This window comes from Aulonocara sp. 'chitande type north' Nkhata Bay, linkage group LG9 (assembly GCF_057382095.1).
Source record: "Aulonocara sp. 'chitande type north' Nkhata Bay isolate Kocher_YH1m ecotype deep benthic linkage group LG9, A_spYH_male_GT1.1, whole genome shotgun sequence".
Taxonomy (NCBI): Eukaryota; Metazoa; Chordata; class Actinopteri; order Cichliformes; family Cichlidae; genus Aulonocara; species Aulonocara sp. 'chitande type north' Nkhata Bay.
Window position 1 is genome coordinate 26,919,488 of NC_141352.1, and position 24,579 is coordinate 26,944,066.

A 24,579-nucleotide genomic window follows, 5' to 3' on the forward strand; every position below is an offset into this window, starting at 1 on the left:
GAGGTACAGTAAGTCTTCAAGCAATTTGTGAGGAGAGACTCTTATGACTCTACAGAGGCTGATGACTTGTTCCACCACCAGGAAATCAAAAAAGTCTTGCAGAGATGGCATTAGTAGTCCTTCTTCATCTACAGACTTTATTAAACTAGAGGCAATGGATTCATAAATGCTAAATAACATTTTTAAACCAATAGGAATGTGTATAATTTTAATGAGGGCATGATAGTTGCTTCTGGGAATTACAGGTATGATATCATTATTGTTTGTTTCTGTGTGTTTTTAATTAAATTGCATTTGAAATGAGAGGTTCATCTACACACACACACACACACACATATATATATATATATATATATATATATATATATATATATATATATATATATATATATATATATATATATATATATATATATATATATATATATATATATATATATATATATAATCCCAATAGAATGTTTTATTAAAAAAAAAAAAAACTTAGAGGTTTGCACAGCCTTGACACAGTCATGTGCTCTTGGAGTGCTCTCTGGTATTAATCAGTAATCTGTTTAATTTCACAGATCTCTGGTCAAATCTCTTCAAGGAGTCTGAGTCTTCCACACATTTACTATATCAGCGGTGCATAGAAGGAAGGCTTCAGGCAGGATGCTCTGCAAAATTCAATACTTTTGGAGCTCTCACTGTCAGCAGACCCACATCCAAACTGAGTGTCATGGTAAAAAGGTTAAATGCAGATTATTTGTACTTAAATACCACAAGCACCTCTGTGGTTGAAGAAGAAGTGAGAAGTGCATTTTTAAAGCATCTTGGCCCAGTTCTTTGGAAGCTCCACGACTTGGAACAGTATAGAGGAGACATGTCTACAAAGTTGGAATAAACTCCTTCGAGCATGCAAAATGCACGCATCCCTACCATAATCCTGTACTTTATCAAGCAATGTCAGGTTTTTGCACAGGGAACCAACTTCAGTCCCTCCCTCTTGCAAAAGACACAAATGAAAATGTATTTATTTTTTTCAACATTATGCAAACATTCTAAGAAAAGGATGACAGTAGACACAAATCTGTGGGCAATGTTGTTTTATTTGATACACATTACATGGGGACAGCTTTGTAGTAGCTGGCTTGGTAATAACATGCACATTTGGCTCTCACCAGCCTAACCTGTTTTGTATTGGCTTTAAAAATAGCAAGCACTCCACTCCCTTGGGGCAGATACCATGTAGAAAATGGTCTGTGTCTGTTAGTGTTAGTAACGCACACAAGGAGCCGACTAAATGAATATGAGTTCAAGCAATGTGTACTCTACGTTCTAAGACTGAACAGAGCACAGAGTATATGGCCCTTAAGTCATTCAGTGGTGAAATGAGAAGGTGCTTCTCCTTAGTTAATGAAGTAGCAAAGACAATGGGGACTGAAATATTGCTATTTAGGGATTCCTGGTTGTAACAATTACATTCTGTGCCTCAATTATATGAGAACGTATTAAAACACTGACACAATAACTTTCCCTTTTAAATCCAAGCCTATTTAACTTTGTATTTCTTATTGTTTTTGGATTGTCTTTTTTTATGCTTTTTATTGTGTTTCTGTCATTTGTGAGGTAATGTCAAACAGTATTTTCTGCTTGTCAAAAGATGGACAAGAAAGACAACCATTTGCAAGAAGAGGTAAAAGGTATGTGTTACTGGCCTAAAAGTTGACCTTTTTAGGTTGCGTTGTACCATATTGACCTGCATTAGAGATACACGGCCTTTTTTTCTATTTATATATAGTGTCACTGCCTTGAAAGAATGAGTCAGGGCTGGAGTAAAGTACTAGCTGTGTGCTGAGTCATGGTGGCATTTAATGTTTAATGCATTTGTTTCCATTCTTGTTTATCGCCGAGAGCAGTAATATCCAGGACCTTCAGAAATCAAGAGTAGTCATTGAAGATTGAGCTGAAGATCAAAAATAGAAATGGAACAAACTTTGATATGCTGGTTGTCAGATTACAGAAAATCACTGAAAACAGCTTTCGATGTAATATATTTGTTTTTATACGGGAGATGTGAGAGTGCGTTCTCATTTTATTCAATTTGATTCTCCTTTAATTGTTTTTATTTCCCTTGCCATTGTTCTAATGTACTTTGTAGCCTCTGCATAGCACTTCAATTTGGCTCTGTGCTTATTTTATCGTATTGGATGTCTGTTTATCTTAGACTCAATCTATTCATTTTCATTTCACACTAAGTAAGCAGCAGTGGGATTACAGGGACAAGACAAAGTTTAGTAGAAGGGACTGTATACTACTCCATAAATACATGCAATCGTGCCATATTTAGCTCCCCGGGTTAGAAATTGAATTATCAGACATTTTTTCGATCAAAGTCGCCACAGAATTAATCCTGATTTTTTTTATTTAGGTTTTTAATTTTCTTGGCTTTGGTGCAGTCACGCTGCCATTTTCACAGAGTAGAACATGTAACACACAGAGAGAGACGATTTAGTTCGACTTCTTATGAATCACACCACAGGTGGAGAACAGTGACAAGCTGGAAAATAAAGATACTCCATACAACAAAAGAATTCAGGTTATTTTACACATGGTTTTGAAATTTGTGGATGGGTTCAAAAAGTTACTTTGTGGCTTAGTTTTATAAAACCATCAAAGGAAAAAATTACTGTGGTCTTTGTTTCTATTCACTGGCTGACTTTTTCACCCAGTTCTTTTCAACCCTGGTGTCTGGTGTAATACTAAAGATAGGAAGCCTCAAACACATCCCTATGTTAATTCCAAGTAGATGATCTGTACATATGCCTAGAATTTATAGTGTCATTTATGGTGCAGTCTGTCATGATTCGGGATAAAAATAAGAGCCGTTTTTCACCCTTTTGAAGTAAATGGGATTTGATACCCATGCAGTACAATACAATTAAGCATAAGGTCTGAACCTTTAGACAGCAATTCTCCAACATCATGTCAATAATCATTTTCTATTTGGCTGCGATCAGCTTCACTTTCTTAGTTGTGCCATATATCTGGTACATCTGGGTGTAAACTGCCTATTTAAAAAGTTATTTCTGTTTCATCATTATGTCTTAATTATTCCATAACAAAAGCTAAAAATGTTCTTAGAGTGCAATAATGACTGCTGTGTTTACCTATATTCCTCTGTCTCAAGGTTAGCAGCAGCTGTCACTGCATAATTAATAGGATTAACAAAAGTAAGTGGCCAAAGACGCGCAGCTTTGCACACTAAGATCAGCAAATTCCTGTAAAGCAAACCTGTCAGCTTAGTGAGAACTCAGTGGCAGTAGTGACAGGCTTTTTTTGCCATGTACATATGAAATCCACTTTCTAAAAGCATCCTACATGCAGAATAATACAAAGTGACTGGTATTAATTAGCGCACGTGCATCTTTGAGCCTTATAATCCCTGAGGGGTTCTTTAGTAACCGAGGCATATTTCCATAGCCAACTCCAAAGTAATAACAGTACTCTTGGTGATGTGTATTCATTTATTTCGTCTAAGCAAATAGTTTAGTGCCTACAACAATAGGGGAGTTGATTTAAAAGGTGTCTTGACAACTCATGATTGTTGAATCATGACAGCTATGCTCTCACAGGCTAATATGACTCAGAAAGTGAATGCTGCACAAACATCTTAGTTCAGAGCCAAACAATAGTCCCAGAGCATGAATGTCCCATATATTGTGATATTTCTCTATGTTCCAGAGTTACAGTTTTGTTATTGAAGTATTGACAAGTAACTTGCAACCAAGGGGACATTTTCATTTTATGGAGTTACTTAACTCATTGTGGAGTACTGGCAGTAAAAAGAAAAGAGGAGCAAGAACAATGGGACTGGACAGTGTTCTTCACCGGGGCACAGAAGGCTGAACCCAGTCCAACATAAACAGTATCAATGCCATCACTTTTTTTTGTTGGCGGTAGTAATGGCCGCTTTCCCCTGAGCTATAGCATAGATTGTGCCAGTTCTCTCATGTTTATGCAGGGGATGGCATCCCCCTCATTCCCACACCCACCACAACCCCCTGTTAGTCCTGATGTCTCTGTTTGGTTTGGTACACAGACTGTGCCACAAGACAGAGTGAGTCACAAGCAGTGTTGGAAATGCCGTCCTTTGAGAACAGCCACACAGGGGAATGGGGTGTTTATTGATCACAGTTGGTTACTGTATCCGCTCAAATACTGTGTCACCAAACTGGGGTTGTAGCAAAGATTTGTTTTCATTACTGGGTTTTTTTTTCAGTTATCCATTCATTATCCATTCATTTCCTTTTACTTTTCTGATTCAGGTTTGCGGTGGAGGTGGAGCTTCTCCCAGCTGTCACTGGATGACAGGCAGGATACATCCCAGACTGGTCATTCGTCTGTCACAAGGCTAACACATAGAGACAGACAAGAATTCACACATATTACAAATTTAAAATCGCCAGCTAAACTACAACAAGAAGAATGCACTTTAACTGTGGGTGAGAGCCAGACTACCTTGAGATTGTAAATGTAGTGAACATGCAAACTCCACACAGAAATACCCCAGCTGGCTCTTCCTGTGAGACAACAGTTCTAAGTAGTCCACCACCACCATAGTATTTGAACTGCTGCCACCAAATTGACCCCTGGCATAAGAATGCAGCTAAGATTTCTTTTCATTTTCTTTTTCAAAAATGAGCCACAATTGCAATAATTCTTGCATTACACCATCAGTTAATACAGTACAACAAAAGTGCACAGCCTTGAGCCTCTGAGGCTGTATTTAATCATTATGCATATATGCTCATAACTGTTCACCATGTAGAATTCATATATTTTAGCCTTTTAGGTAGAAAACATTTCCAGTTAGCACAAAGCACAGTGCTTCTGAAGCTGATGGGAGGGCATTACTTTAGGACATAAACTTCAAATAATTAAAAGACATAAAATGGCAATATTTTACCTAAAAATCAAACTCAAAATGGACCTTGAAAGGTAAAATTCAGATGGTTTAGGAATAATCTAATGTAATGTAATGAATACCAAATAGTTTGTACCAAATTAGGTGCCAATCCATTTGGTAGATCCATGGCTAAAAACCTGAGGCTGTTATGGTAGTAGCAATAATGTGAGCTAGATGAGAATTATTAATCGTAATGCCAGAGTCTGCAGTTTCTGTCTACTAAGCCTATAATTTGCAGAATATTTTTGCATTGCACTTGCAATTTTGCAAATGAAAAAATTCACAGGTTTTAATGGTTCAAAAACTTGTTATATGACAAGAGCACAAAATTAACATATTGCATCATAGGCATAGTTGGAGTAAACTTCAGTGGTGCAGCTAAGCTGTGAGGAAAGCTCAGTTCTATAATTGACAAATTGCAAAATGACAAGCACAAAGCAGCATTATTGTCATCACTGTCAGTTGTGGACCACTATCCGTAAAAAGGACAGAGAGGGTGTAGGAGTTAACTTATATCACTGTCGTTGCAATTGCTGCTGCCTGCAAGGATCATAGATTACCTAATGTCCATTTAAACACATCGCTACACATTTACTGAAGCTCTACCTTGGTATACCTGTTGGATGTGACAAAGAGAGACAGAAAGTGGAATCACTTACATCCATCAGTAAAAGATCTACCTTGTATGTCACTGCTTTGGCTTTCATCCAGACCTTCCATTATGTTGTCACCAGAGCATGCCAAGAAAAAAACCAAGCCACCTCATTCAGTTACTGGAGGAATAAACCATTCTAATACCCTACTGAAGTCTCTGTGTTACTTGAAATGCTTGCACCTTGATTACCTTTGTTCAGTATGGCCAAATCCAGAAACACTCTCTTAAAAACCTTTATTTCAATCAAATGATCAGAAAGTAATTTCTCAGGTGCAGGAAGGTTGTGTTACTTTGGTGGTGAGACCTGGTAAAGAGACATGAAGTTGTGGCAAAAAGAAAGTCTTTCAGCTCTAAGGTTTTAAATGTTGGGACATATTAAAATGGTCTGGTCCTTAAAAGGTCTTAAAATTAGTGATATACAACCTCAGATTAACATCAACCCATGACTTACCACACAGTGTCATTATTTATTTAACAGAAACTAAGCTGACATACTGAAGCAGCGTGAAACAAAAATAGTGCACTGCTTGATTCAGTAACTTATAGAATCACCTTTAGTAGAAATAACTCCAATTGTTTGCCGTTTCACCAACAAGTTTCACATTGTTGTGCAAGCCCACTTGTATTTATAACATTGCTTTGGTTCATTAATCTTTATTGGCATTTGTTTATCCATACATCTCTTTCTAAATCCGGTTGAGGTCTGGACTTTTACTGGGCCATTGCAGCACATTTGTTCTTTTCTTTCCCAGCCATTCTATTGCAGATTTGCTGCTGTGCTCAGGATCATTGTGCTGTTGCATGACCCAATTTCAGCCAAGCTTATCTGTCACACAGACGGTCTCACATTTGTCTCTATAATACTTTGGTCACTTGGTTATAATCTTTTTCACTGTGAAAGGATGGACTTGAAATGGTTTGGAAACAGCTTTACAACCCTTCCAAGACTGATGGCCATCAACAATTGCTTGCACAACCGAATGCTCCAAACCAGCAAATTGCCAAAACCTCTGCTTTTATAGAGGTGCTCACAGTTGATGATGATTAATCAAACAAGTACATTTGATTAGCAGCACGTGGCTTTTCTTAGTTTTACCACACACTGTTTCTGCATTTTGTCTTATCTTTTCTTAAAAAAAACAATGAAACAATATTGTATTTAACTCATTTTAGCCCTGGTAAGGAGTAGATGATTTTATGTCCTGAAACATAAACTCTTTGAATTGAAATAGGGTGCACTTTCTTTTTCACCATGGCTGTATGTATGCTATTTAAACATAATGACATTTGATGGCTAAGTTAGTTAGCAACTCACATTATGAATTTGCCGGTGCGTAGTACTGTAACATCACCCACTGATAGCTAGAACTTACTATTTACACATGTATAATATATACAGCTTCACAATTACACCTAATGTACCTACCAAGAGTGCTCAGGTCCATTCATACAACTTCTAAGTTCACCATAAATCAGACAGTATTATTTTAATCAGTGGTAAGTGAACTTTCATAAGTAATAAATAGATGGAGAGGGATTCTATCCAAGTGTGGTTTATTTAACAAAACAGTGCTTACATGACTCAACTGCAGTATTTAGCCCTAATTTCTCTCTCTCTCTTTTTTTTTTTACAACTCTAGTACAAGTCTATTCACAGGACCCACCTAATAGAAACATACATTTTCAAGTGGGCCTCGATTAATTACAAAATCCTCAAGTGTCTCCAAAAATAAAAATACAGATTGATGACTGAGAGATAAATAGATAAATACACAAAAATCGAATCAAACTCAATCAGCCAATAAATAAATATAACAATAAATAACATTCAAAACATCTTTGGCCAAACTTGGGCCACCTCATTGTCCCCACAGAGTTACATTGGTGTTGGTAGATGCTTCTGCCAGTCAGAGCGCAGTGCTGACTGAATTTATCTATGGGGCTCAAAAGAACATCACTGGACATGTGGCATGAAATAGCAAGTGAAAGAACAATTATATTGAGGCACTTTAAAGGATGTTGTTGGAAACGGCAACATTTCCGTGTCTATGCGTAATCCCCGAGAGGAAATAAAATGTAAGACAAGAAACAATATTCAGCCGAAAGGAAATTGAATGACTGCTTAGCTCATGTACTTATGTTATCATATGTTCTTTCTTTCTATTTTTTTATTTTATTTTTTGAGACAATTTGGGGACTGAGCATGGTGAAGCACCAATGAAATAGAAAACAGTGAGCTGAAAAAAAAATCCCCAAAACATTAAAAATGGATAACATGGGAAGAAAGTAATGATGAAACATTTGAGCCAACAAAAAGAATATTGTTACATATTTGCTTTTTGAGTCTGTGAACAACATCAATGTGCGTTCTCTGTGGTTGCTGAGTTCGACTGAGTTTCTGACTGTTCCCCGAAAATCCCTGCCAGTGTCTTAAAGCGGGGCCCCCAGTCAGTGAGGTAATCATAGTCCTCCTCGAGGTCTATTGCGAGGGACTCAATGGAGCTTAGCGACTCAGCTACAGAGCCATCTCCTTCGTAAGCGTATGTCGCTAAGGAGTCGTACGGCGGGGCTGAGTTGTCCGTGTCATGCTCTTTCAGACGCTGGTTGATGAAGTCTCGGATGTCTGCGCTGTCCTGAGAGACAGGCGGCCTGGTACCTCTTTTCATCTCAGGCTTGACATCCCTGCGGTACAGGTTGTCTTTGACAACCTTGGGATTGCGAAGTGTCCCCATGTCAAACGCGTGCGTGTCCTCTTCTCCTCCTCCTTCATCATCGTAGTGAATCACATTATCCCGGATGTCCTCTTTGGATGACATAAGGGTTTCCTTCTTCTTCTGCCGTCTCAATCCCACGTAGAGAACTACAATAACTAGGAGAACAAATCGAAATGTTTCCATGTTAGATTTCCCAAAAATATCAGGTTATTTGTGAGAAAAGTAGAGCCTCTTAGAGGTATAGTTTTAACCATTTACAGCTCAAAATATGTGTTGATCAGAGGTATGAATTTGGATTACACAACAGTAAATGTCATTTTAAACAGGACCCCTATAGTCAAAAAAAGATGATTTTGGCATGTCTTAATTTTTACTTGGCTCTACATGAGAACAGATACTGCAGCTGAGATTGGCTGTATGGCAGAGTAGCATGCAGAGAAACTGTGGCAACTTAATTATTAAACCCTATATAAAATTTACTCGACTGGATGGACAGAAGGGTATCACCTGAGTCTCCCTCCTTCACTGAGTCCAGCTGGTTTTATGCTTAATCCTACTGAAAATGTTTAATAGGATCAAGATTTATACACAGTGTGGCCCAGAGTGTTCTTTTTTTGAGTATTGTGTTTTAAAAAAATATATATAAAATGCTATTAACATGCGTACACATGAAACAAAGATGATGAGTATGCCAGCAAAGAGGATTAGTGTAGAAATGTGCTCGGCAAAGTGCAGGTAGTATGACTCTAGATGTTTAATCTCATTCCAACATAAGCCATACGTTTTGCCATGCTGTGTCATACCCACGATCAAAAGCAAGTGGTAATATAGAGCACAGGAACAACAGTTATAAGGGGTAAAAAAGAAACCCACGATCCCTGTTATCGTTGTCATTTTTTGTCTAGACATCTGACCTGCAAATCAATGCCTTCTTTTGCCTTGGCATCTCAAAGAATAAGATGTACTCACTGCAAAACATGCTTAGAAAAAAATAGCACAGAGCTGTAAACATTGTTGGAAGTGAAATTGTACCGCTGACAATATACCCAAAGCAACATTTTATTGTTTTTTCACACAAACCATCAGAGATTGCTCGAGGTGCTGCATATTTTAGACACCATAGTACCGCTGTGTTATTTTCAGCACGGTATATTTCCTACTCTCTCTTCACTCATGTCAGTGCAATCTGTCTCTCTGTGTCTGTGTCCCCTTCTCAGCCTAGTCATTGAAAACTGCAGTAAAATGTGGGGGTTTTTTTCTCCTCTGGGCTTTTAATATACAGCTGCATCTAGGAGTAAGAGCAATGGGCAGGAAAAAGTGAAATCATTCAAATGAAATATTCCAATAAATACATTCAGACTGAAAAAAGCCCTGACTAGGTCGCCTCTTTTCAACCTCTCTGTAGCTCACTTTCTCTCTCCTTTCTTTTACTCTCAAGTTATTTTTATCTTCCTTTAAGTGGTGTTCCAGCTCCCCCCAGTGGCTCATTTGTAGACTTTCACAACAGACAGTTATTACAGGCTTTGTCATTAGATGCAGCCGATCCACATCGGTTTGGGAGACATAGCAATGCAGATGAACGCCTGGCTTGTTTAATTTCAACTCCTCGGTTTTTTTCCCCTCACAGGACAACTGGGTCATCCTTACAAATGCTGCACAGAAACTAAGTGGCTCTATGGAAATGTTCTCAGTGGGAGTGCTGATTTTCTCTGCCTCTTCCCTTCTCAGGGACAGCATGACAGTTTGGCATCAGCCTTAGCCTTGGGGGTGGGTCGACTTGGAGCTTTGAAGACATTCTTCTCAAATGAAGTGAACACACCGACACAGCTCTACAGCACAGTGCCACAATGTGCTTTTATGTTCAATCACATATAAAACAGTGGAAGTTGGGCTGATATTTCACATGAATACATTCATGAGGGTAATGAAAAAGGATTAATGATTAGGCATAGGTGGAATTTAACAGTGGATTCTTCGTGCACCGTAAATTAGAAGGAGATAGAGAAAAGTAAATACAGCTAAATTCAAAGGGCATGGACTTCCAGTTTAAAACAAGGTCTTCTTTAACAACCGACCATCCCACGCTTATAATTCAGAAAATGATGCCATAAACCTACATTTACTTCCTCCCAGCTATGCAGATGAGCTCAGGCATTAATAGCAGAGAATTAGGAAGGAGTTTTACAACCATGACCTTGTGGGAAATGTAAAAGCTGTAGCTTCTGAAACAGCCACAGGGCAGCAAGATTGGATTTAGTTTATAGAGCCGAGCGACCCTCCCTTTAGTCTTTAACATCTCATTGAATGACAATATTCACATGGGTTTGATAATTAACTGCAGACACTCCTGGAGAAATGCCAGCCCAACTCTGACGGTCAGCTCAGCATGTTTGGAACCAGGTATTGCCAGACACAAGGGGAAGTATATCTGGAGCACATGCATCAATATTCTTTGATGCACATGCGTCTAGTCTCACAGGGTTTTCTAAAACATTACAGTTTTCTTTGGTTACATTCAGATCAGAATTTGGCTACTAAAATCGCAGGAATTAAAAAATAAATTCTCAACTTTTCAGAGCCTGCACTAAAGGAATAGTTGTAGAGTGGAAATGTCAATAGTTTGATATTTCATAAAATGTCAGCCCCTGCTTTTTTTTTTTTTTCTCCCCTCAGAAGTTAGAGAAGATCAATATTTCTCCAAGTCCTGGCCTCATTATGAGATCGCCAGGCAAACAATGAAGACTCCAGACTGTCGCTGAACCCAGCCAAGAAAGAGTCCAACCCAGGAAAATTGGACGCAATGGTTTTTCATACAACTTAAACATATGCACACTGTGTGCCCTTGAGCCTCTACAGTGATAAGAAGCCATCAGACCTTTGGACGGAGCAGTTTTGCTGGACTGCCTCCAGCTGTTATGAAAAATTATGTTATATTTCCCAAAATGTCAAACTAGTTCACATTTTAATAGAGTTTATAGTACAAAGGATAAATATAGAGCAGACTAGGACTTATCCTCCTGAAATCCCATAAAATATTTTCCACAAAGAAAATGACTACTAACTATAACTGCCATAAATATAGTCATATTTCACACAGTTTGGAGTTTTCAAAAGTTTGAGAATAAAATCCGAATCTCACCGAGCAGGATGATGATACATAGAAGTATAGCAATCAGCGCTCCTGTGCTTAGACCCACAGGAAGAAAGATGGCCTCTGCACTGCAAGTTAACAGTGAACCGTCCGATTCACAGCCGCATACACGGATGGTCAATGTGCCCGTGCTGCTTTTGGGTGGGTAGCCATTATCTTCAATAACCACAGGGAGGAAGTAGATCTCCTGTAAACGTCTTCGAAAGCCGCTCCGCTTTGTCACGATTCCAGCTGTGTTATCTAAAAAAGACAAGAGCTTTTTTAAAATGTCATCAAATAAACAAAAGAGCTTCAAACACAGTCATTGATTCTTTGACAACATATGTAGTCTTGGATTTAAGAGATCTTTTTTTTTTTTTATGGAAAGGCCTGAAGTAGTGCAGCAACTGCTTATTCCTTGATCTGTGCAGGCTTGAAAGTTCTGAAATATTCCTCCAAGTATAACCTCACATCAGTCAGACAATCCTCTGAGCTGAATTACAACTCTCAATGTCCAAGTTTGAGAGACGAAATTTTGCCATGTCTGATAACTCTTTATGTGTGATACCAAATCCTCTCAATTTGTTTCTCTGAGTGAGATGAGAAACTTCAATAATTTGCTTCGAGCCACACCCGAGACAGTATTCCTTGAAACACCACAAAGGGTTTTCTATCTAACTGCAGAGAGTTTGTAATTATGTATGCATGTTTTATTTATGATGTTATCTTGTTTTACAGGTAGTAGATAATTTTCTATTATAAATAATTTGGGTCCAGGCTGACTGGAAGCATTTGCAGATCTCTGTCAACACAAGTAGGATTTGGGAGAAACCAGGAATGTTAAATATTAACTTTTACGTGTTCGCTGAAGTTGACTTGCTGGCTGCACCAGTGGGGGGAGACACATGGTTTTCAGTATACTCTCTCACATCTTGATGTAATGACATCACATGTGTACAGCTGAGGCAATAACTCAGATGTACATGTTTTTGTCAAACTAAACTTAAAGCAAAATAGATTAAATTATGATTTAAAATATTGTTCTGCTAGCTTTGCATGTATTATCAAATACTCTAAGTCTATAATATACAGGCTGACTATACAGTAGCAGTTCAGACAAGTCTCACCATCGACGTGTCCGATTACTACTGAAATGTGATCGCTTTCTTTAAATCATCTGTAACAGTGTTGGCAGCATTTAAATGGAGACGTCTAATGATTTAAAAATTGTTACTATTATTTATGAATGAGTACACTTGGAGAAAAGTTAAGTACGCATTAGTGAGTGTGCATTAAGAAATGTATTTTCTCAGACAACTGGGAAATTCCTTTTATTTTTTATCTATTTAAATCAATAAATATTGATTTACTTTGTAATGTCAAATCTGATGTATCAGTTGACTTTGTAACCATTTTTTGGAAATTACTTTGGGGCTGAAAACTATTAGAACAAAGACTCCAAGAATGAAACTATGAAAAGAAACCACTGCAAGCCAAGCTGTTTTTGAGCTATGTGCAAAATTGTAAACTTCATTTTGATAGTGGCACCTCCGTGTGCGGCACCTAAAGTTTTGTGGTATGAATATTCTTGGCAACAGGGAGCCTGTCGTGAAATGTTTGTTTTTATGGTTCTGACTTCATGAACCTTTTGCAGCATGGATAAATAAAGAAATAAAAAGAAGATTGGATAAAATAATCTGAATAATTCCAGTGGGGTTACTGCTGCTTTGTTGATTACACTCCTAAAAACACACAAAGGGAACAACTTGGGATGACAGCCAAAGGTGTAAGAAATTCAACTTGAATAGAGGTCGACAGTGTATACGAGGGAGAGGGAACATGTCAGGTTAAACCTGCCTGCTTCTGTCTGCTACAGCTAGACTGTCTGACCCCTGTCAAGCCAGGTTTGTTCCAGTGACGAAGCCTAGCACTTTCTCTTGACAGGAGGTCAGGCGTTTTAGCACACCTTGCATGTTGCGCACAAGCACGATTTTGTTTGTGCACTCTCTCCCCCTGTCTTACCCAACCTGTCCGCAGAGCCTGTGGTGTTTGCATTTCCTGTCCCTACCTATCAGATCTCACTTTGCCAGAAGCCTCAGAAGCACACTCTCCAGATACAGTCAGGATGCTGCAAGACACTGTGTCCAAAAGGTAAAACTGGATCAGAGGTTCGGACCAGTGCTTGTCAAGGATGGTGAATGCATTCGTTTCCCTGGCCTCATCCTGCCATGACCCACTTTTCACTTTTCATTACCCGTCTTTCTGGTTAGACTTCAAAGGCCTCAACCGGTGCAGACTGCAGAGCTTCACATGTGATATGTGGCCTTATCACAATACAGTGTCTGACTGCATGTGTTTGGGTTATTTTTAGCACTGAGACATGCCACTCAAACCTTTCAATGAAAAGATGATCTGAAGTCTCTGTGTTTTTGGGTTTTGTTTGGAGACAGGTTTTTTGCAGGCAGCGACTGAAGAGTAATATCTCACTTGAATGTACAACCCAAGGTGATTTTTATGTCACTACCCCAGTATATTTCAGTATCATCATTACTTTCACTGTCACTTTAAAGTGTTTCAAGTGCAATTTCAATTTATCTCTGAAAAAGGTCATCTGCTTTCTAAGATTATGACCTGTTTGTCAGTATTTCATAAACTGTTAAAGCAGGAGACATGTTTCAAACTGTACTCATTGGTCAGGTATGTCAAAACAGAGAATACGTACTTCCAAAGTCTCGGATGGTAAAATTCCTGTTTTTCAGATCTTCTTTTGGTGATCTGAAGGAGAACTGTTGTCCAGCGCTTGGTAAGTCCTGGTCTTTTGCTCTGAAAGATTGTATCACCTGCAAAAAAAATAAATAAATGAATGCCACAGGTTGACAATAAAACTATTCAAATCAACTTTTTTCCTTTGCCATTTATGTGTATTAAACGTTGGGGGATTTTAAGAGGCTTGCTCTTCTCCTGCCTGTTGGTTAGTGGAAGACTGGCAAACCGCACACGCAGAAAATTGACTGAATTTGCACAGTTTGGAGGTGAAAATTATCCATCATTGAACAACGTCTAGTCGTTTTAAACTGCCTGTGTGTCAGACCTGCCACTGAATTGTTTTGCCGGATGTTTTTAGCACTTGATTGAAAACTTGTTGAAATTGCTAGATCACCTCATCACATGAAGTGATGGATTAACTTTATTCAAAACTGCTGGAGCTTGTGCAATGGTCATGGAAAGAGGCCAGCTATTTTAAATTGCATTTCTTTTATAGTGCATCTGCTTTAGGCATAGACAAATGCAGGAAAAAGACACAGTTTGATCAGTCCGACACCGACTGTTACGTACTACTGCACCTCAGCAAACTGGATCACTTACATGTGAAATAGAGTTTACTAATAGAACACCATGACAGCCACTATCCCCTCTGCACTTTCCTGTTAGACATAGACTGCTGATTTAGCCACCTCTGTGCCAGGCGGCTGACTGCTTTCTACTTTCTTTTGTTCCCCAAACATTTCAGAGATATGTCTGGAAATGGCCTTGCTGCCAATCCAGCTGTGCAATCAAGCTGCTCTTCACTTACTGGATTTAACCTGCGGGAGACCCAGTGCCCTGGTGCTGGCTCCCCCACCTGCAGGAGCCACGACTCGGCCCCACTGCCCTGCTACCCTGGCTGCGTTGTGTCTGAGGTTTTCCCTTCTCAGTATCTAAATGAAATTCCCTCCAGGGGAGTAAACTTGACACTAGGTGTGATGAGCACTCTGCTGAGGTCCTCGCTGCAGATGTACAGTTTGCACTATTGAACCCCTGCAACCAAATTAGCTTTTTTATGAATAAATGAAGCTACAAACAGACCCATCTTTTTTCAATAAATATAGGCAATTTTGTCTAATGGCCATCAAAAGACTGGGAAATCGTGTTTTGCAGTGTATTCCAAAGGAAAATGACTTAAACTATATCACATAAAACCTTCAACTTTGAATTATGTAGGTGTACTGTGATTGGTCCAGAAATATGGGCAGGTTGTCTAATGAATTGCAAGAAGAGAACCCAAATGGAAACTCCAAAACAGACTACATAACAAAAGACGGGCCTTTTATTGTGGCTGATTCAAAGTCCACCAGAAAAATGTAAAACTGAATCCAAAGTAGGCAGAGAACACAGTGTAAGTTTAAACAGACACTGCAAGAAAGAGTGAAGGGAAGCCATGAAAGTCATGGTCATGGAAGTGAAGACAGCTGGGGCAATCGACACAGGTGTAGACAATCAAGAAAATGAGACAGGGGAGGAAGTAAAACTAAGCACAGCCAAAGTAAAACAAGAACTAAATCCACAGATAACTGCTACACTGAACAAAAGCAACATTAAGGAAAATGAGCACAAATAGAAGACAACAGAAACATTAACTAGAGCATGAACACAATATGAACGAAAACCTAAAAATGCTGATGTGCAAAAAGTTCAATTATGCAAGAGCGAAAAACAAAAGCAAACTGAGAACGCAAACTCAACAAAACCATATACATATACACGCACACTTCTGGCTCCCTACTCTCTGCAGAGAGGTCAGGTGGAAAAACAGGGAAAATCTAAACCTATATGCGACAGAGGAAATATAAAAAATCTTCACAAGTAGCTCCACTTGACCTGCTGCTGGGCATCCAACACAAAGCACAGTAATGTGGTACACGTAGAGAGAAAATTAAGAAGTTGAAACAGGATTACAAGAAAATATCAAAAGTAAAAGGTGACTTTGCATTACCAACCATTGGCCAGGTATTACATCATTCCAGATTTCACTATTAGAGATGCAAGAGCAAATAGGGGGGGAGGCTAGGAAGGTATGTCGTTCCCAGGAGACCTCCCTTGTGGATACTTATCCCCAAGTAAAGGATGAAAGAGGTTACGGTCTTTTAGCATCAATTGAATTTTAAAATGCATAAAACCTTAGTAAAATAGCCTGTATTAAATGTTGGCAAGTATGCCTCCATCAGCTTTGGCTACACAAAATCTCGCTCTTATTTAAAATGTGTTTTAGTGCACCATTATCCCTCTTCTTTACCTATCAAGGACCACAGTATCTACTACTACTGTAAATCCATGTCACGCAGTATTAACTGACAATTAGCTTCACTGCTGAAACATCAGAACCTCGTATCACCTATTTAAAACAGCATTTATTATATTTTTCACAAACAGAAAATTAATTATAATCTGTCAAGTGTAAATCCACCTTACCTTGCTCTCAAAAATGCTTCACCTCTCCTCTTGATCACAAGTAGAGCTGTTGCTGCAGTAACCGCTTATTATTAATCCTTTATTTATCCAGGTAAAAAATCTCATTGAGATTAAAAATCTCATTTCCAAGAGAGACCTGGCATCATGGCAACAAAAGTCACATACCACATAGGTATATAACATTTAAAACAAATACAATATCCCATACAAACATGTGTAGAATATACCGGGCTCTATTATATATATTTTAATGGTTTTTAAGTGTATCCTGCTTCTGCACTTTTGCATACAGCAAGATGAGGGTGTCAACTAAATGCTGTAAATGCAAATGTAATTGTTCCAGCGAATCAGTGTGATTCATTAGGTCACTGTTTTAATATAGCATTATCAAAAACAAAGTAAATATAACAGAAGGAACACACTGTAGCACCAGCTGCGCTAATATGTAGGAAGTCATTTGTTTTATATTCCCTTTATGGTTGCTTTTCTCATTTCACACTTGACCAGTTGACTCTGAGTACAGTAAATTATGGGATGTGGAAACGACCTGCTGTCTAACTTTGCCACAACCCTGATCTTCTTTATATGCAAAACTCAGTTGAAGGTTTCAGGCCACTCTCCTCCCTACTTTCTCCACACACTTACATAAAAACAATCAGTTGCTTTTCCTGCTTGCTTGGTTTCATCCAAGTTACCAGTCATTTTGAATTGGATGTTGTGCAGCAGCACGAGACACTCTGAAACAAGCTGTTTTTACATGTTTTTAGCCGTGTGAGTGCAGACAAGGGGAACATATGATGGATTTTACAAGAGAGGCTCTGCGGTTCTTTTTTGTTAAATCTTCCAGCTGTGCTGTGCAAAACACCTGGAAGGATCATGCTGTGGAAGAAAAAGCATGCTCCGGATTTGAGGAAAAAGAAGCTCCAGAGAAATAGAAGTGCCAATTCAGGGTCACTGGAGCCTTTCCCAGCTGTCATAGGGCGAGAGGCGAGGTATGCCCCGGACAGGTCGCCAATCTATCACAGGGCTAACAGAGAGACAAGGATAACCATTCGGAACTATGTTCGAATTAAAATCACAAATTAACCTAACATGCATGTGTTTGGACTGTGTCGGGAAGTTAGAGTACACAGAGGGAACCCATCCAAACATAGCGAGAACATGCAAAGTCCACACAGAAAGGCTCCGAGGTGGATTCAAACTCAGTGAAGCAGTAATACTATACACCACGATACCATGCCACCCACGGAGATGCGATGTTGTGTTTTATATACAGGACACTTCTTGCATGATGTGACCAGTTCACCTGAATATATGAATGCCTTGATATTATTTCAACTTGTTTACTTTCTTTACCTCCCTAATACATTTGCACATGTATAACAGGTCTATATAGAAAAATAATAAATAAATAAAAATCGTAATCTTAATCTTGTTAAATAAAGGAATTTCAAAACAAAAAAAACCCCAAAACAACAGACCGAGCAAAATAAAAAGCTGATTCTATCGGTTCATCTGAAGCAGAATCAAAGCAGTCATATAATTGAACATAATGACCTCCTAATCCTTAAAGCTAGGGGCACAACCTCAGGAAAGAGAAACTATGCTCAGGGCACCAGATAGCCACTCATATCTGCACATTTATACACTCTCCTTAAACCTCCCATAAGCCACCCACAAGTCCACAGCCGCTAGCCTGAAAACCTTTTAAAGGACGCATTGTACACCTCATTTCTTTAGAATGTGGATCAAAATATATATATATATATATATATATATATATATATAGTTTTTTTTTTTCAATCTTTTTAGATTGAAAAAAAAAAGTTTGCTGCCCGCACAAAGCCTTGCACATCATTGAACATGCTATGTGTATCTGTACTACTGTGCTCACATTATGCTGTGAAGTGTAAATTGCATATTGGTCCAGAACTGCCTTCCGATTAGGTGTGATTAGATGAATTACATGCTCACAGGTACATGCTTTAAACTCTAAAGACAAAAACTTCAAGACAAACATTTTCCATGAGGAGATAAATGATAAAACATCCTTCCACTATCAAATACTGTTCATCATCCTGCACAGTGAAGCCATGAGCAAAACACGCTTTTGAGTGAAGGTTAACTTCAAATGAGAAACCATTCACGTTAAATTTAGGAGAAAAATGACAATTTTGTGTTTTAATTCAGTCTGGCAAGCAAGAAACATGACAAATTCACATGCCAAGGAAGACACTGATGTCTTCAAATGAAGGGCATGGGCGTTTTGATTGCAACAGACCTGACGACCAGCAAAACATCCTTAATGTGATGAGGTGTCTACGGTGATTTGATAGACTGCCAAAGACGCTGTTCCCTCACAACGCTAACTGCATATAGATGCTAGTTAATGGGCTAATTTACAGGCACAGGTGGTTTACAATCCACACAGGCAAATTCTCCACTGCATCTCAAATATATTATCCGAAATGTGCTTGAGGTTGCTGATATGCAAAGCGCCGCTTTGCTTTATGAACTGAATCCAACTCCATGACTCAGTCAGTTCGAGATTTTGATTCATACTCTGTACTACTCTGTAAGTGTTCTCGGAAAAATCCCCTGAAATAAAAGCTTTTATTCAAGTGACCTTGAGTAAGATGCAGTAGCTGGTTAGATATCAATGTGAGAGCGAAATGTGTAGCATTCCAAAAAGCAAAAACTTCCTCTAAAAAGTCTGAAATTATTTCTGCCAAAGTTGAAACAGGGACACTTTGTCACTATTCATAAAGAAGTATCCTTCATATTCAATTTGACATCTTTAGATAACTGTCAGTAAATGCTGTAAAACCATACCCCCCTCTATGGGGGAACACATATTCCAACAAGCAGATGTTATCTCGCTATAAATTAACACAATTTAATGAGTTCTGCCTAATTCCTTCAGCACCTGTCAGACAAAAGCAGCAGCTGTAAACATACCTGTCCTGCTTTAGCATTTTCACACACAAAGGTCTCATAAGGACTGGCGAGCTCAGGGGGGAACTCGTTGATGTCCAGCACTTGGACAGTGATGGCTACTCGACTGGTCAGAACTGGACTGTCTGCAGAGAGAAGCAACAAACAATTACATGAATACAGAAACAGAGACATTTTGGGTGTTTTGTTCACAGCACTGACATCATGTGGATAAATTAAGTACTACCATCTTATGACAAGCCAGAGCTCGAAGGTTTATCACTGTTGCAGTAGCATGGTCAAGTGGTTAAAGAGGCTTTCATGCTTGAGTCTCCTTGAACAGATGTTATAGCTGCTTAGCCACTGCAAGTGTTCAAATTCTGGAAAACGTCTTATGTGTGTGGAACACAGTGATGCATAAATGCTGTTTTATGATGCTTTTGACTGACGCTGAGAAGGAAAATAAAATAAATACATGCACTAAATTCATCCCATGTGTTGCTTCTAAAGCACACCTCATATTATTGTATACGGCCCTTTCGAGAGGACATTTTTTATTACAAGCCTTTTTTTAAAGGTTCTGTTATGGGTTTGAACCATAAGATGTGCATCCCATTCTAATTAGTGTGTGAAAGCCCCTTCGAGTGGGAATAGCTTGAATCCACAGTTGTTTGTTAGTGTTTCCTCACAGAGGGGATACAATGGGGAAATGTTCTCTTTGTGTGAGAGCCCAGTTAAGGTAAACTTTATGGATTTGATGTGGGAATAGGCTTTGGTGCACATTGGGAGGCTTAGCGTGTTCTCGTTTGTGTGAGTGCCAGTGCATAGGTTGGTAGGTTTGTGCGTTGCTGGGTGGTTGAGAAAAAAAAAATGCAAGGGCGGGGGGATTGGAGAAGCAGCCACGGCTCAGTTAGCAACCTGTCTCTGACCTTGATGGAAAAAGCAATCTTCCCACCAAGGTAAAAATGACACTGATCATGGGATTTGCTGCTTTGCACTGACTGAACTACTAACACGGATGCTCAGTTGGCAAAAAGGCACTATCGCTCGCTTGTGATCGAGAACTCTATTTATAAAAGTGGGGACAACTTAAAATATTTCCATATCAATAAATTCTATATTTCTATATAGTCTCAGTGGTTTGAGCTAGTTAAGTTTACAGTTTTCCCTCTCATCTAATTTTAAAAACTCATCTCCATAACTGTTGTTATTATGAGTGATATATCATTCAGCCCACTAGATGGAGCAATGGCACAGTGGTTATATTTGAATCTGACTTTGAGCAGCAATTTAGCCCAAACATATGCTCTATTGATTTACTGAGTCCTGTATAGTTGTACAATGCTTGAGTGATTTGCCCTGAAGTTACCAGCTTATACTGTTTTTCTAATGCACATTTTGCATTTTTTATTTCTCATTTTAATTAAAAAAAAATACTTTATTATTGCAAGCAATCAACCACGGATCTATAAAATGCACTGCAGAACACTAATAAAAAGAAATCATTCTGAGTATCTGTCTGCTAAAAGTGTAACTGCAGATAACATAAGTAACAAAAAAACAAATTGTGTTGACTGTCATTTTTTTTGAAAAAAAAGAAAAAAAAAAGAAGAAAGATAGTAAGTGTGCTTCCTAATTGCCCCATGTCATGGTTATTACAGCATTGAATATATCTCTCCCTTGCCTTAAAATTACCAATGAGTTTAAATGCCAAAACACAACCAGTTAATCTAGCCCTGGCTCTTATTTAGCACGCCTTCTGTTCAGCCCAGTGTCTCAGGGGAACAGCACGCACTGCTCTCATTTTGCTGCATGACTGCAGTGTCTACAGACGACCAGACGGATCGCCAAGGTCTCCGAACTAAAGTGTCTCCAGCTCAGGTGTTGTGACCAGGTGTTTATCGCCGACGAACAAAAGCATAAATGCCATCCAGCAACTCTGTCGATACTGCTGGATGCTTTCCACCAAGTGTAACGGGAATAAAAGGTGTGGGCGGATAAATGTTAAAAAGCATTAGCGGCAAGAACACTCGGTAGATACCGAGGCAGGTCAAATACAGAGGTCTGCAATAATTTACTGTTTATTGAAAACTGCTGTGCAATACTAAATTGGGCTGCTACAGACTGTAGATAAGTTAGAACAATTATTTTTTTTCTCTGTGTGTGCGTGACCTCTCCTCAACAACTGGATTTTTTTGTATGGGCACTGAAGGCATCCTTGCTTTAGTATTTATTGTTGTTATCCATGGTTTAAGACCTGAATAACAGACAGCAAACATGCCAACGATGACAATAGTATCCAGAAGAGTGGAGCCATAACAGCCATCCAATACCCAGAACACAAAGTACTGCCAAATCTAACTCAAGGTCAAACACAGATTTGAACTCAAGCTGGGACACAAACTCTGGGGTGCTGGTTTTATCTCTGTTCTTGCTGCACCAGTCCAACTATTATTTTTAAACACTGGCTCTGGAAGTTTTGTTTATTTCTTTTTTTGTTATTGTCAGTGAGTAACATTGTCTGTAGATGAACATTGGTCCTCTGAGAGGGGTGGGCAGAGGTCTGGATCAGAGCCCGACTTGTAGCGAGGTGATAAGAAAGGAGTGAAGCGCAGGTGGGTGAGGATAAAATGAGCAGAACTTCCCCCTGATTCCTGCATCTAGTATGACACACTGAACATGTAACTGCCTATTAAAACTTCCATCTCGCTTCTCTTCCTCTTCATCTGTGCTGTTTCCTCTCAGTCTACCTCATCCTGCAATTTCTTGGCACTTATGCACAAAAGCCACACAAAGAAAGGCGCACACACATTGAAAACAAAATTAGCATGTCACTTCCATGACCTTGAGGGGAAGTGACTAATATCAGTTTCCAAGGCGACAATGACTCAAGTTTTAACAGCCCATATTTCACAGTCTGTCCTAATGAATATACAGCATGTGTAATTTTGATTGAGCACCAGCCTGCCTCTGGGATAATGACTTTGACGGTTCTTAGCAGATTTGATGACTTGATGACGATGGATTTGCTTATTTATCCAGAAATTTGCTCCACTTCCTTCATAAAAACATAATTAGCTTGATGACATGTCTTAAAGCCACAGCTTCACATTAGTTCCATCCTTTTCCGAGCTTGGCTCACAACATGCTGCGATGCTGCTGCGTCGGCGGACTGTTAAACTGTGGAAGGTTCACGTTTTATTGCGGCGTAAGTAAAAGTTGACTCTGGCAAGACAAGCTCTCTTCCAATGCCAGTGACATCAAACGTGCTAAAAGAGGCAGTTAAAAATGAAAACAGAGTTAAGGCAAGTATGCTAGAGGAGACAATGTCCTGAAGACACATCCCTCTGGGAGAGCTATCATAGTTTATAGATACCTATAAACCTTTCCAGCAAAATGGGATTGAGTATTGACTTGAGTAAAAGTGCATTAAATCTTTCACGCAGATTAAGGTGGGGGAAGGACAATGACACCTGCGTGAATCATAACTGATCTCATTGTCATACTTACTGAGTTTTGTCGCTACGATGGAGATATTGTGTTGGGCGATGTTTTCTCTGTCAAGAAGTTCGTTTGTAGAAATCGTTCCCTCCACTGGATCAATGTCAAAGTAGCTGTCCAAGTCGGTCTTCCAGTCAATGGAATATCTGAAAGAAAACGTTAGTTTAAAGACATCCATTTGCAGCACAAACCAGCAAATTAAACCACAGCGATTTTCCTTCTAGCTTCATGTATATGAGTTAGGTGTAATGTAATGTTGGCGTAGCCTTCATTACTCATTCTGAATGGTCATTTCCAGGAAATGTGCTGAGGATCGCATATACATTCCAATCTAGTAATGGGGCACACGTACTTTGGCCATGCTGAGCTAACGGTTTTCTTGGGAACATAAATGAATTTTGGGCACAGTTGAAACCGTATCAATCTCTCATGCTCAATTAACAACAAAGGCATAAAGTGTTGGTTCGATGTCTGAGAACAGAAGGCATGATGTCCTCTCTGTGAAATGCATCTTTGGTCTTACTGAGTTGCTCTGAATGCAAACTATGAAACGCAAAAGAGATCTGAGAGCAGACCGCATGGCAGTGACAGCGCCATTCATCACTCCATGCTATTTGATCTTAAAAGGCTATTTTTCATTAATAATTTTGTGATCGTCAATGGCGTTCCAGCAGGAATAAATAGATTGTCTTTTTTCATTCTCATTCACAATTAGGTCAGTTGAGATGTAATGGGAATCTGGTGCCTTACTCATGGTCATTTCTACAGGGCTGATAGTTAATTTTTCATGGGAGTGAGTCCGCATTCACTACATACAGAAAAGGCTGTCTTTGCCACTATCCTGGTAAAAAAAAACATTTTGTTCCATGCCAAAGTATTTGATCTTAAAAAGCTATTTCTCATGAATATTTATAATGCTTGTTTTCCACACTACAGAGCCTCAAACTGGACTTGACTCAGTCATTAAGAGAAAAAAGCCTGGCTTACATTTACACCCTCAAGTCTTTTACTGTAATCAGGTTGATAACAACACCACTTGAGTAATATTTTCTATGAGCTTGGGTTCCATTAAATTTTCAGTTTAGTTTTGGTTCAGTCGCCATTTTCTCTTTAACTCTGCATTGCATGCGGCCTTGAAGCGAACATGATCGTGTCAAAATAGTTTAGTGTGAGTCTCTTTGATAAATATTACAGCCAAACTCCCATCAAAAGTTCAAAAAAATCAATAGGTGTAATTTTTCCTCAGGGTAAAACATTTTATTTTTATGCTTTTTGTGGGGAGAGGGTATCATTGTTGTCAACCTGCTAGTCAAGCACATGTGTTGCTTTCACCGTGGCCCATGCAGTTGGTATTACAAGATATCGCATGTTCATTAACAAACAGCGCTGGTATTCAGTTCAACGACACAATACGTATCAACACATCAGTCACAGTTTCTAAAAGTGCATTACAAAGATGAAAAAAACA

General features: G+C 38.9%; 1 protein-coding gene across 1 annotated transcript in view; it reads right to left on the bottom strand.

The window, feature by feature from the left end:
- Window positions 1–7,140: 7,140 nt before the first annotated feature.
- LOC147322265 (cadherin-12-like) overlaps window positions 7,141–24,579 on the bottom strand; it is a 100,807-nt gene continuing 83,368 nt past the window's right edge. Inside the window, exons 8-12 of the mRNA XM_086306747.1 lie at window positions 23,121–23,257; window positions 19,635–19,756; window positions 14,170–14,287; window positions 11,457–11,708; window positions 7,141–8,472 (exon numbers count right to left, since the gene is read on the bottom strand). Coding sequence (XP_086162873.1) covers window positions 7,961–8,472; window positions 11,457–11,708; window positions 14,170–14,287; window positions 19,635–19,756; window positions 23,121–23,257 — 1,141 coding nt within the window. The 3' untranslated portion in view covers window positions 7,141–7,960. The remainder of the gene's footprint in view (window positions 8,473–11,456; window positions 11,709–14,169; window positions 14,288–19,634; window positions 19,757–23,120; window positions 23,258–24,579) is intronic.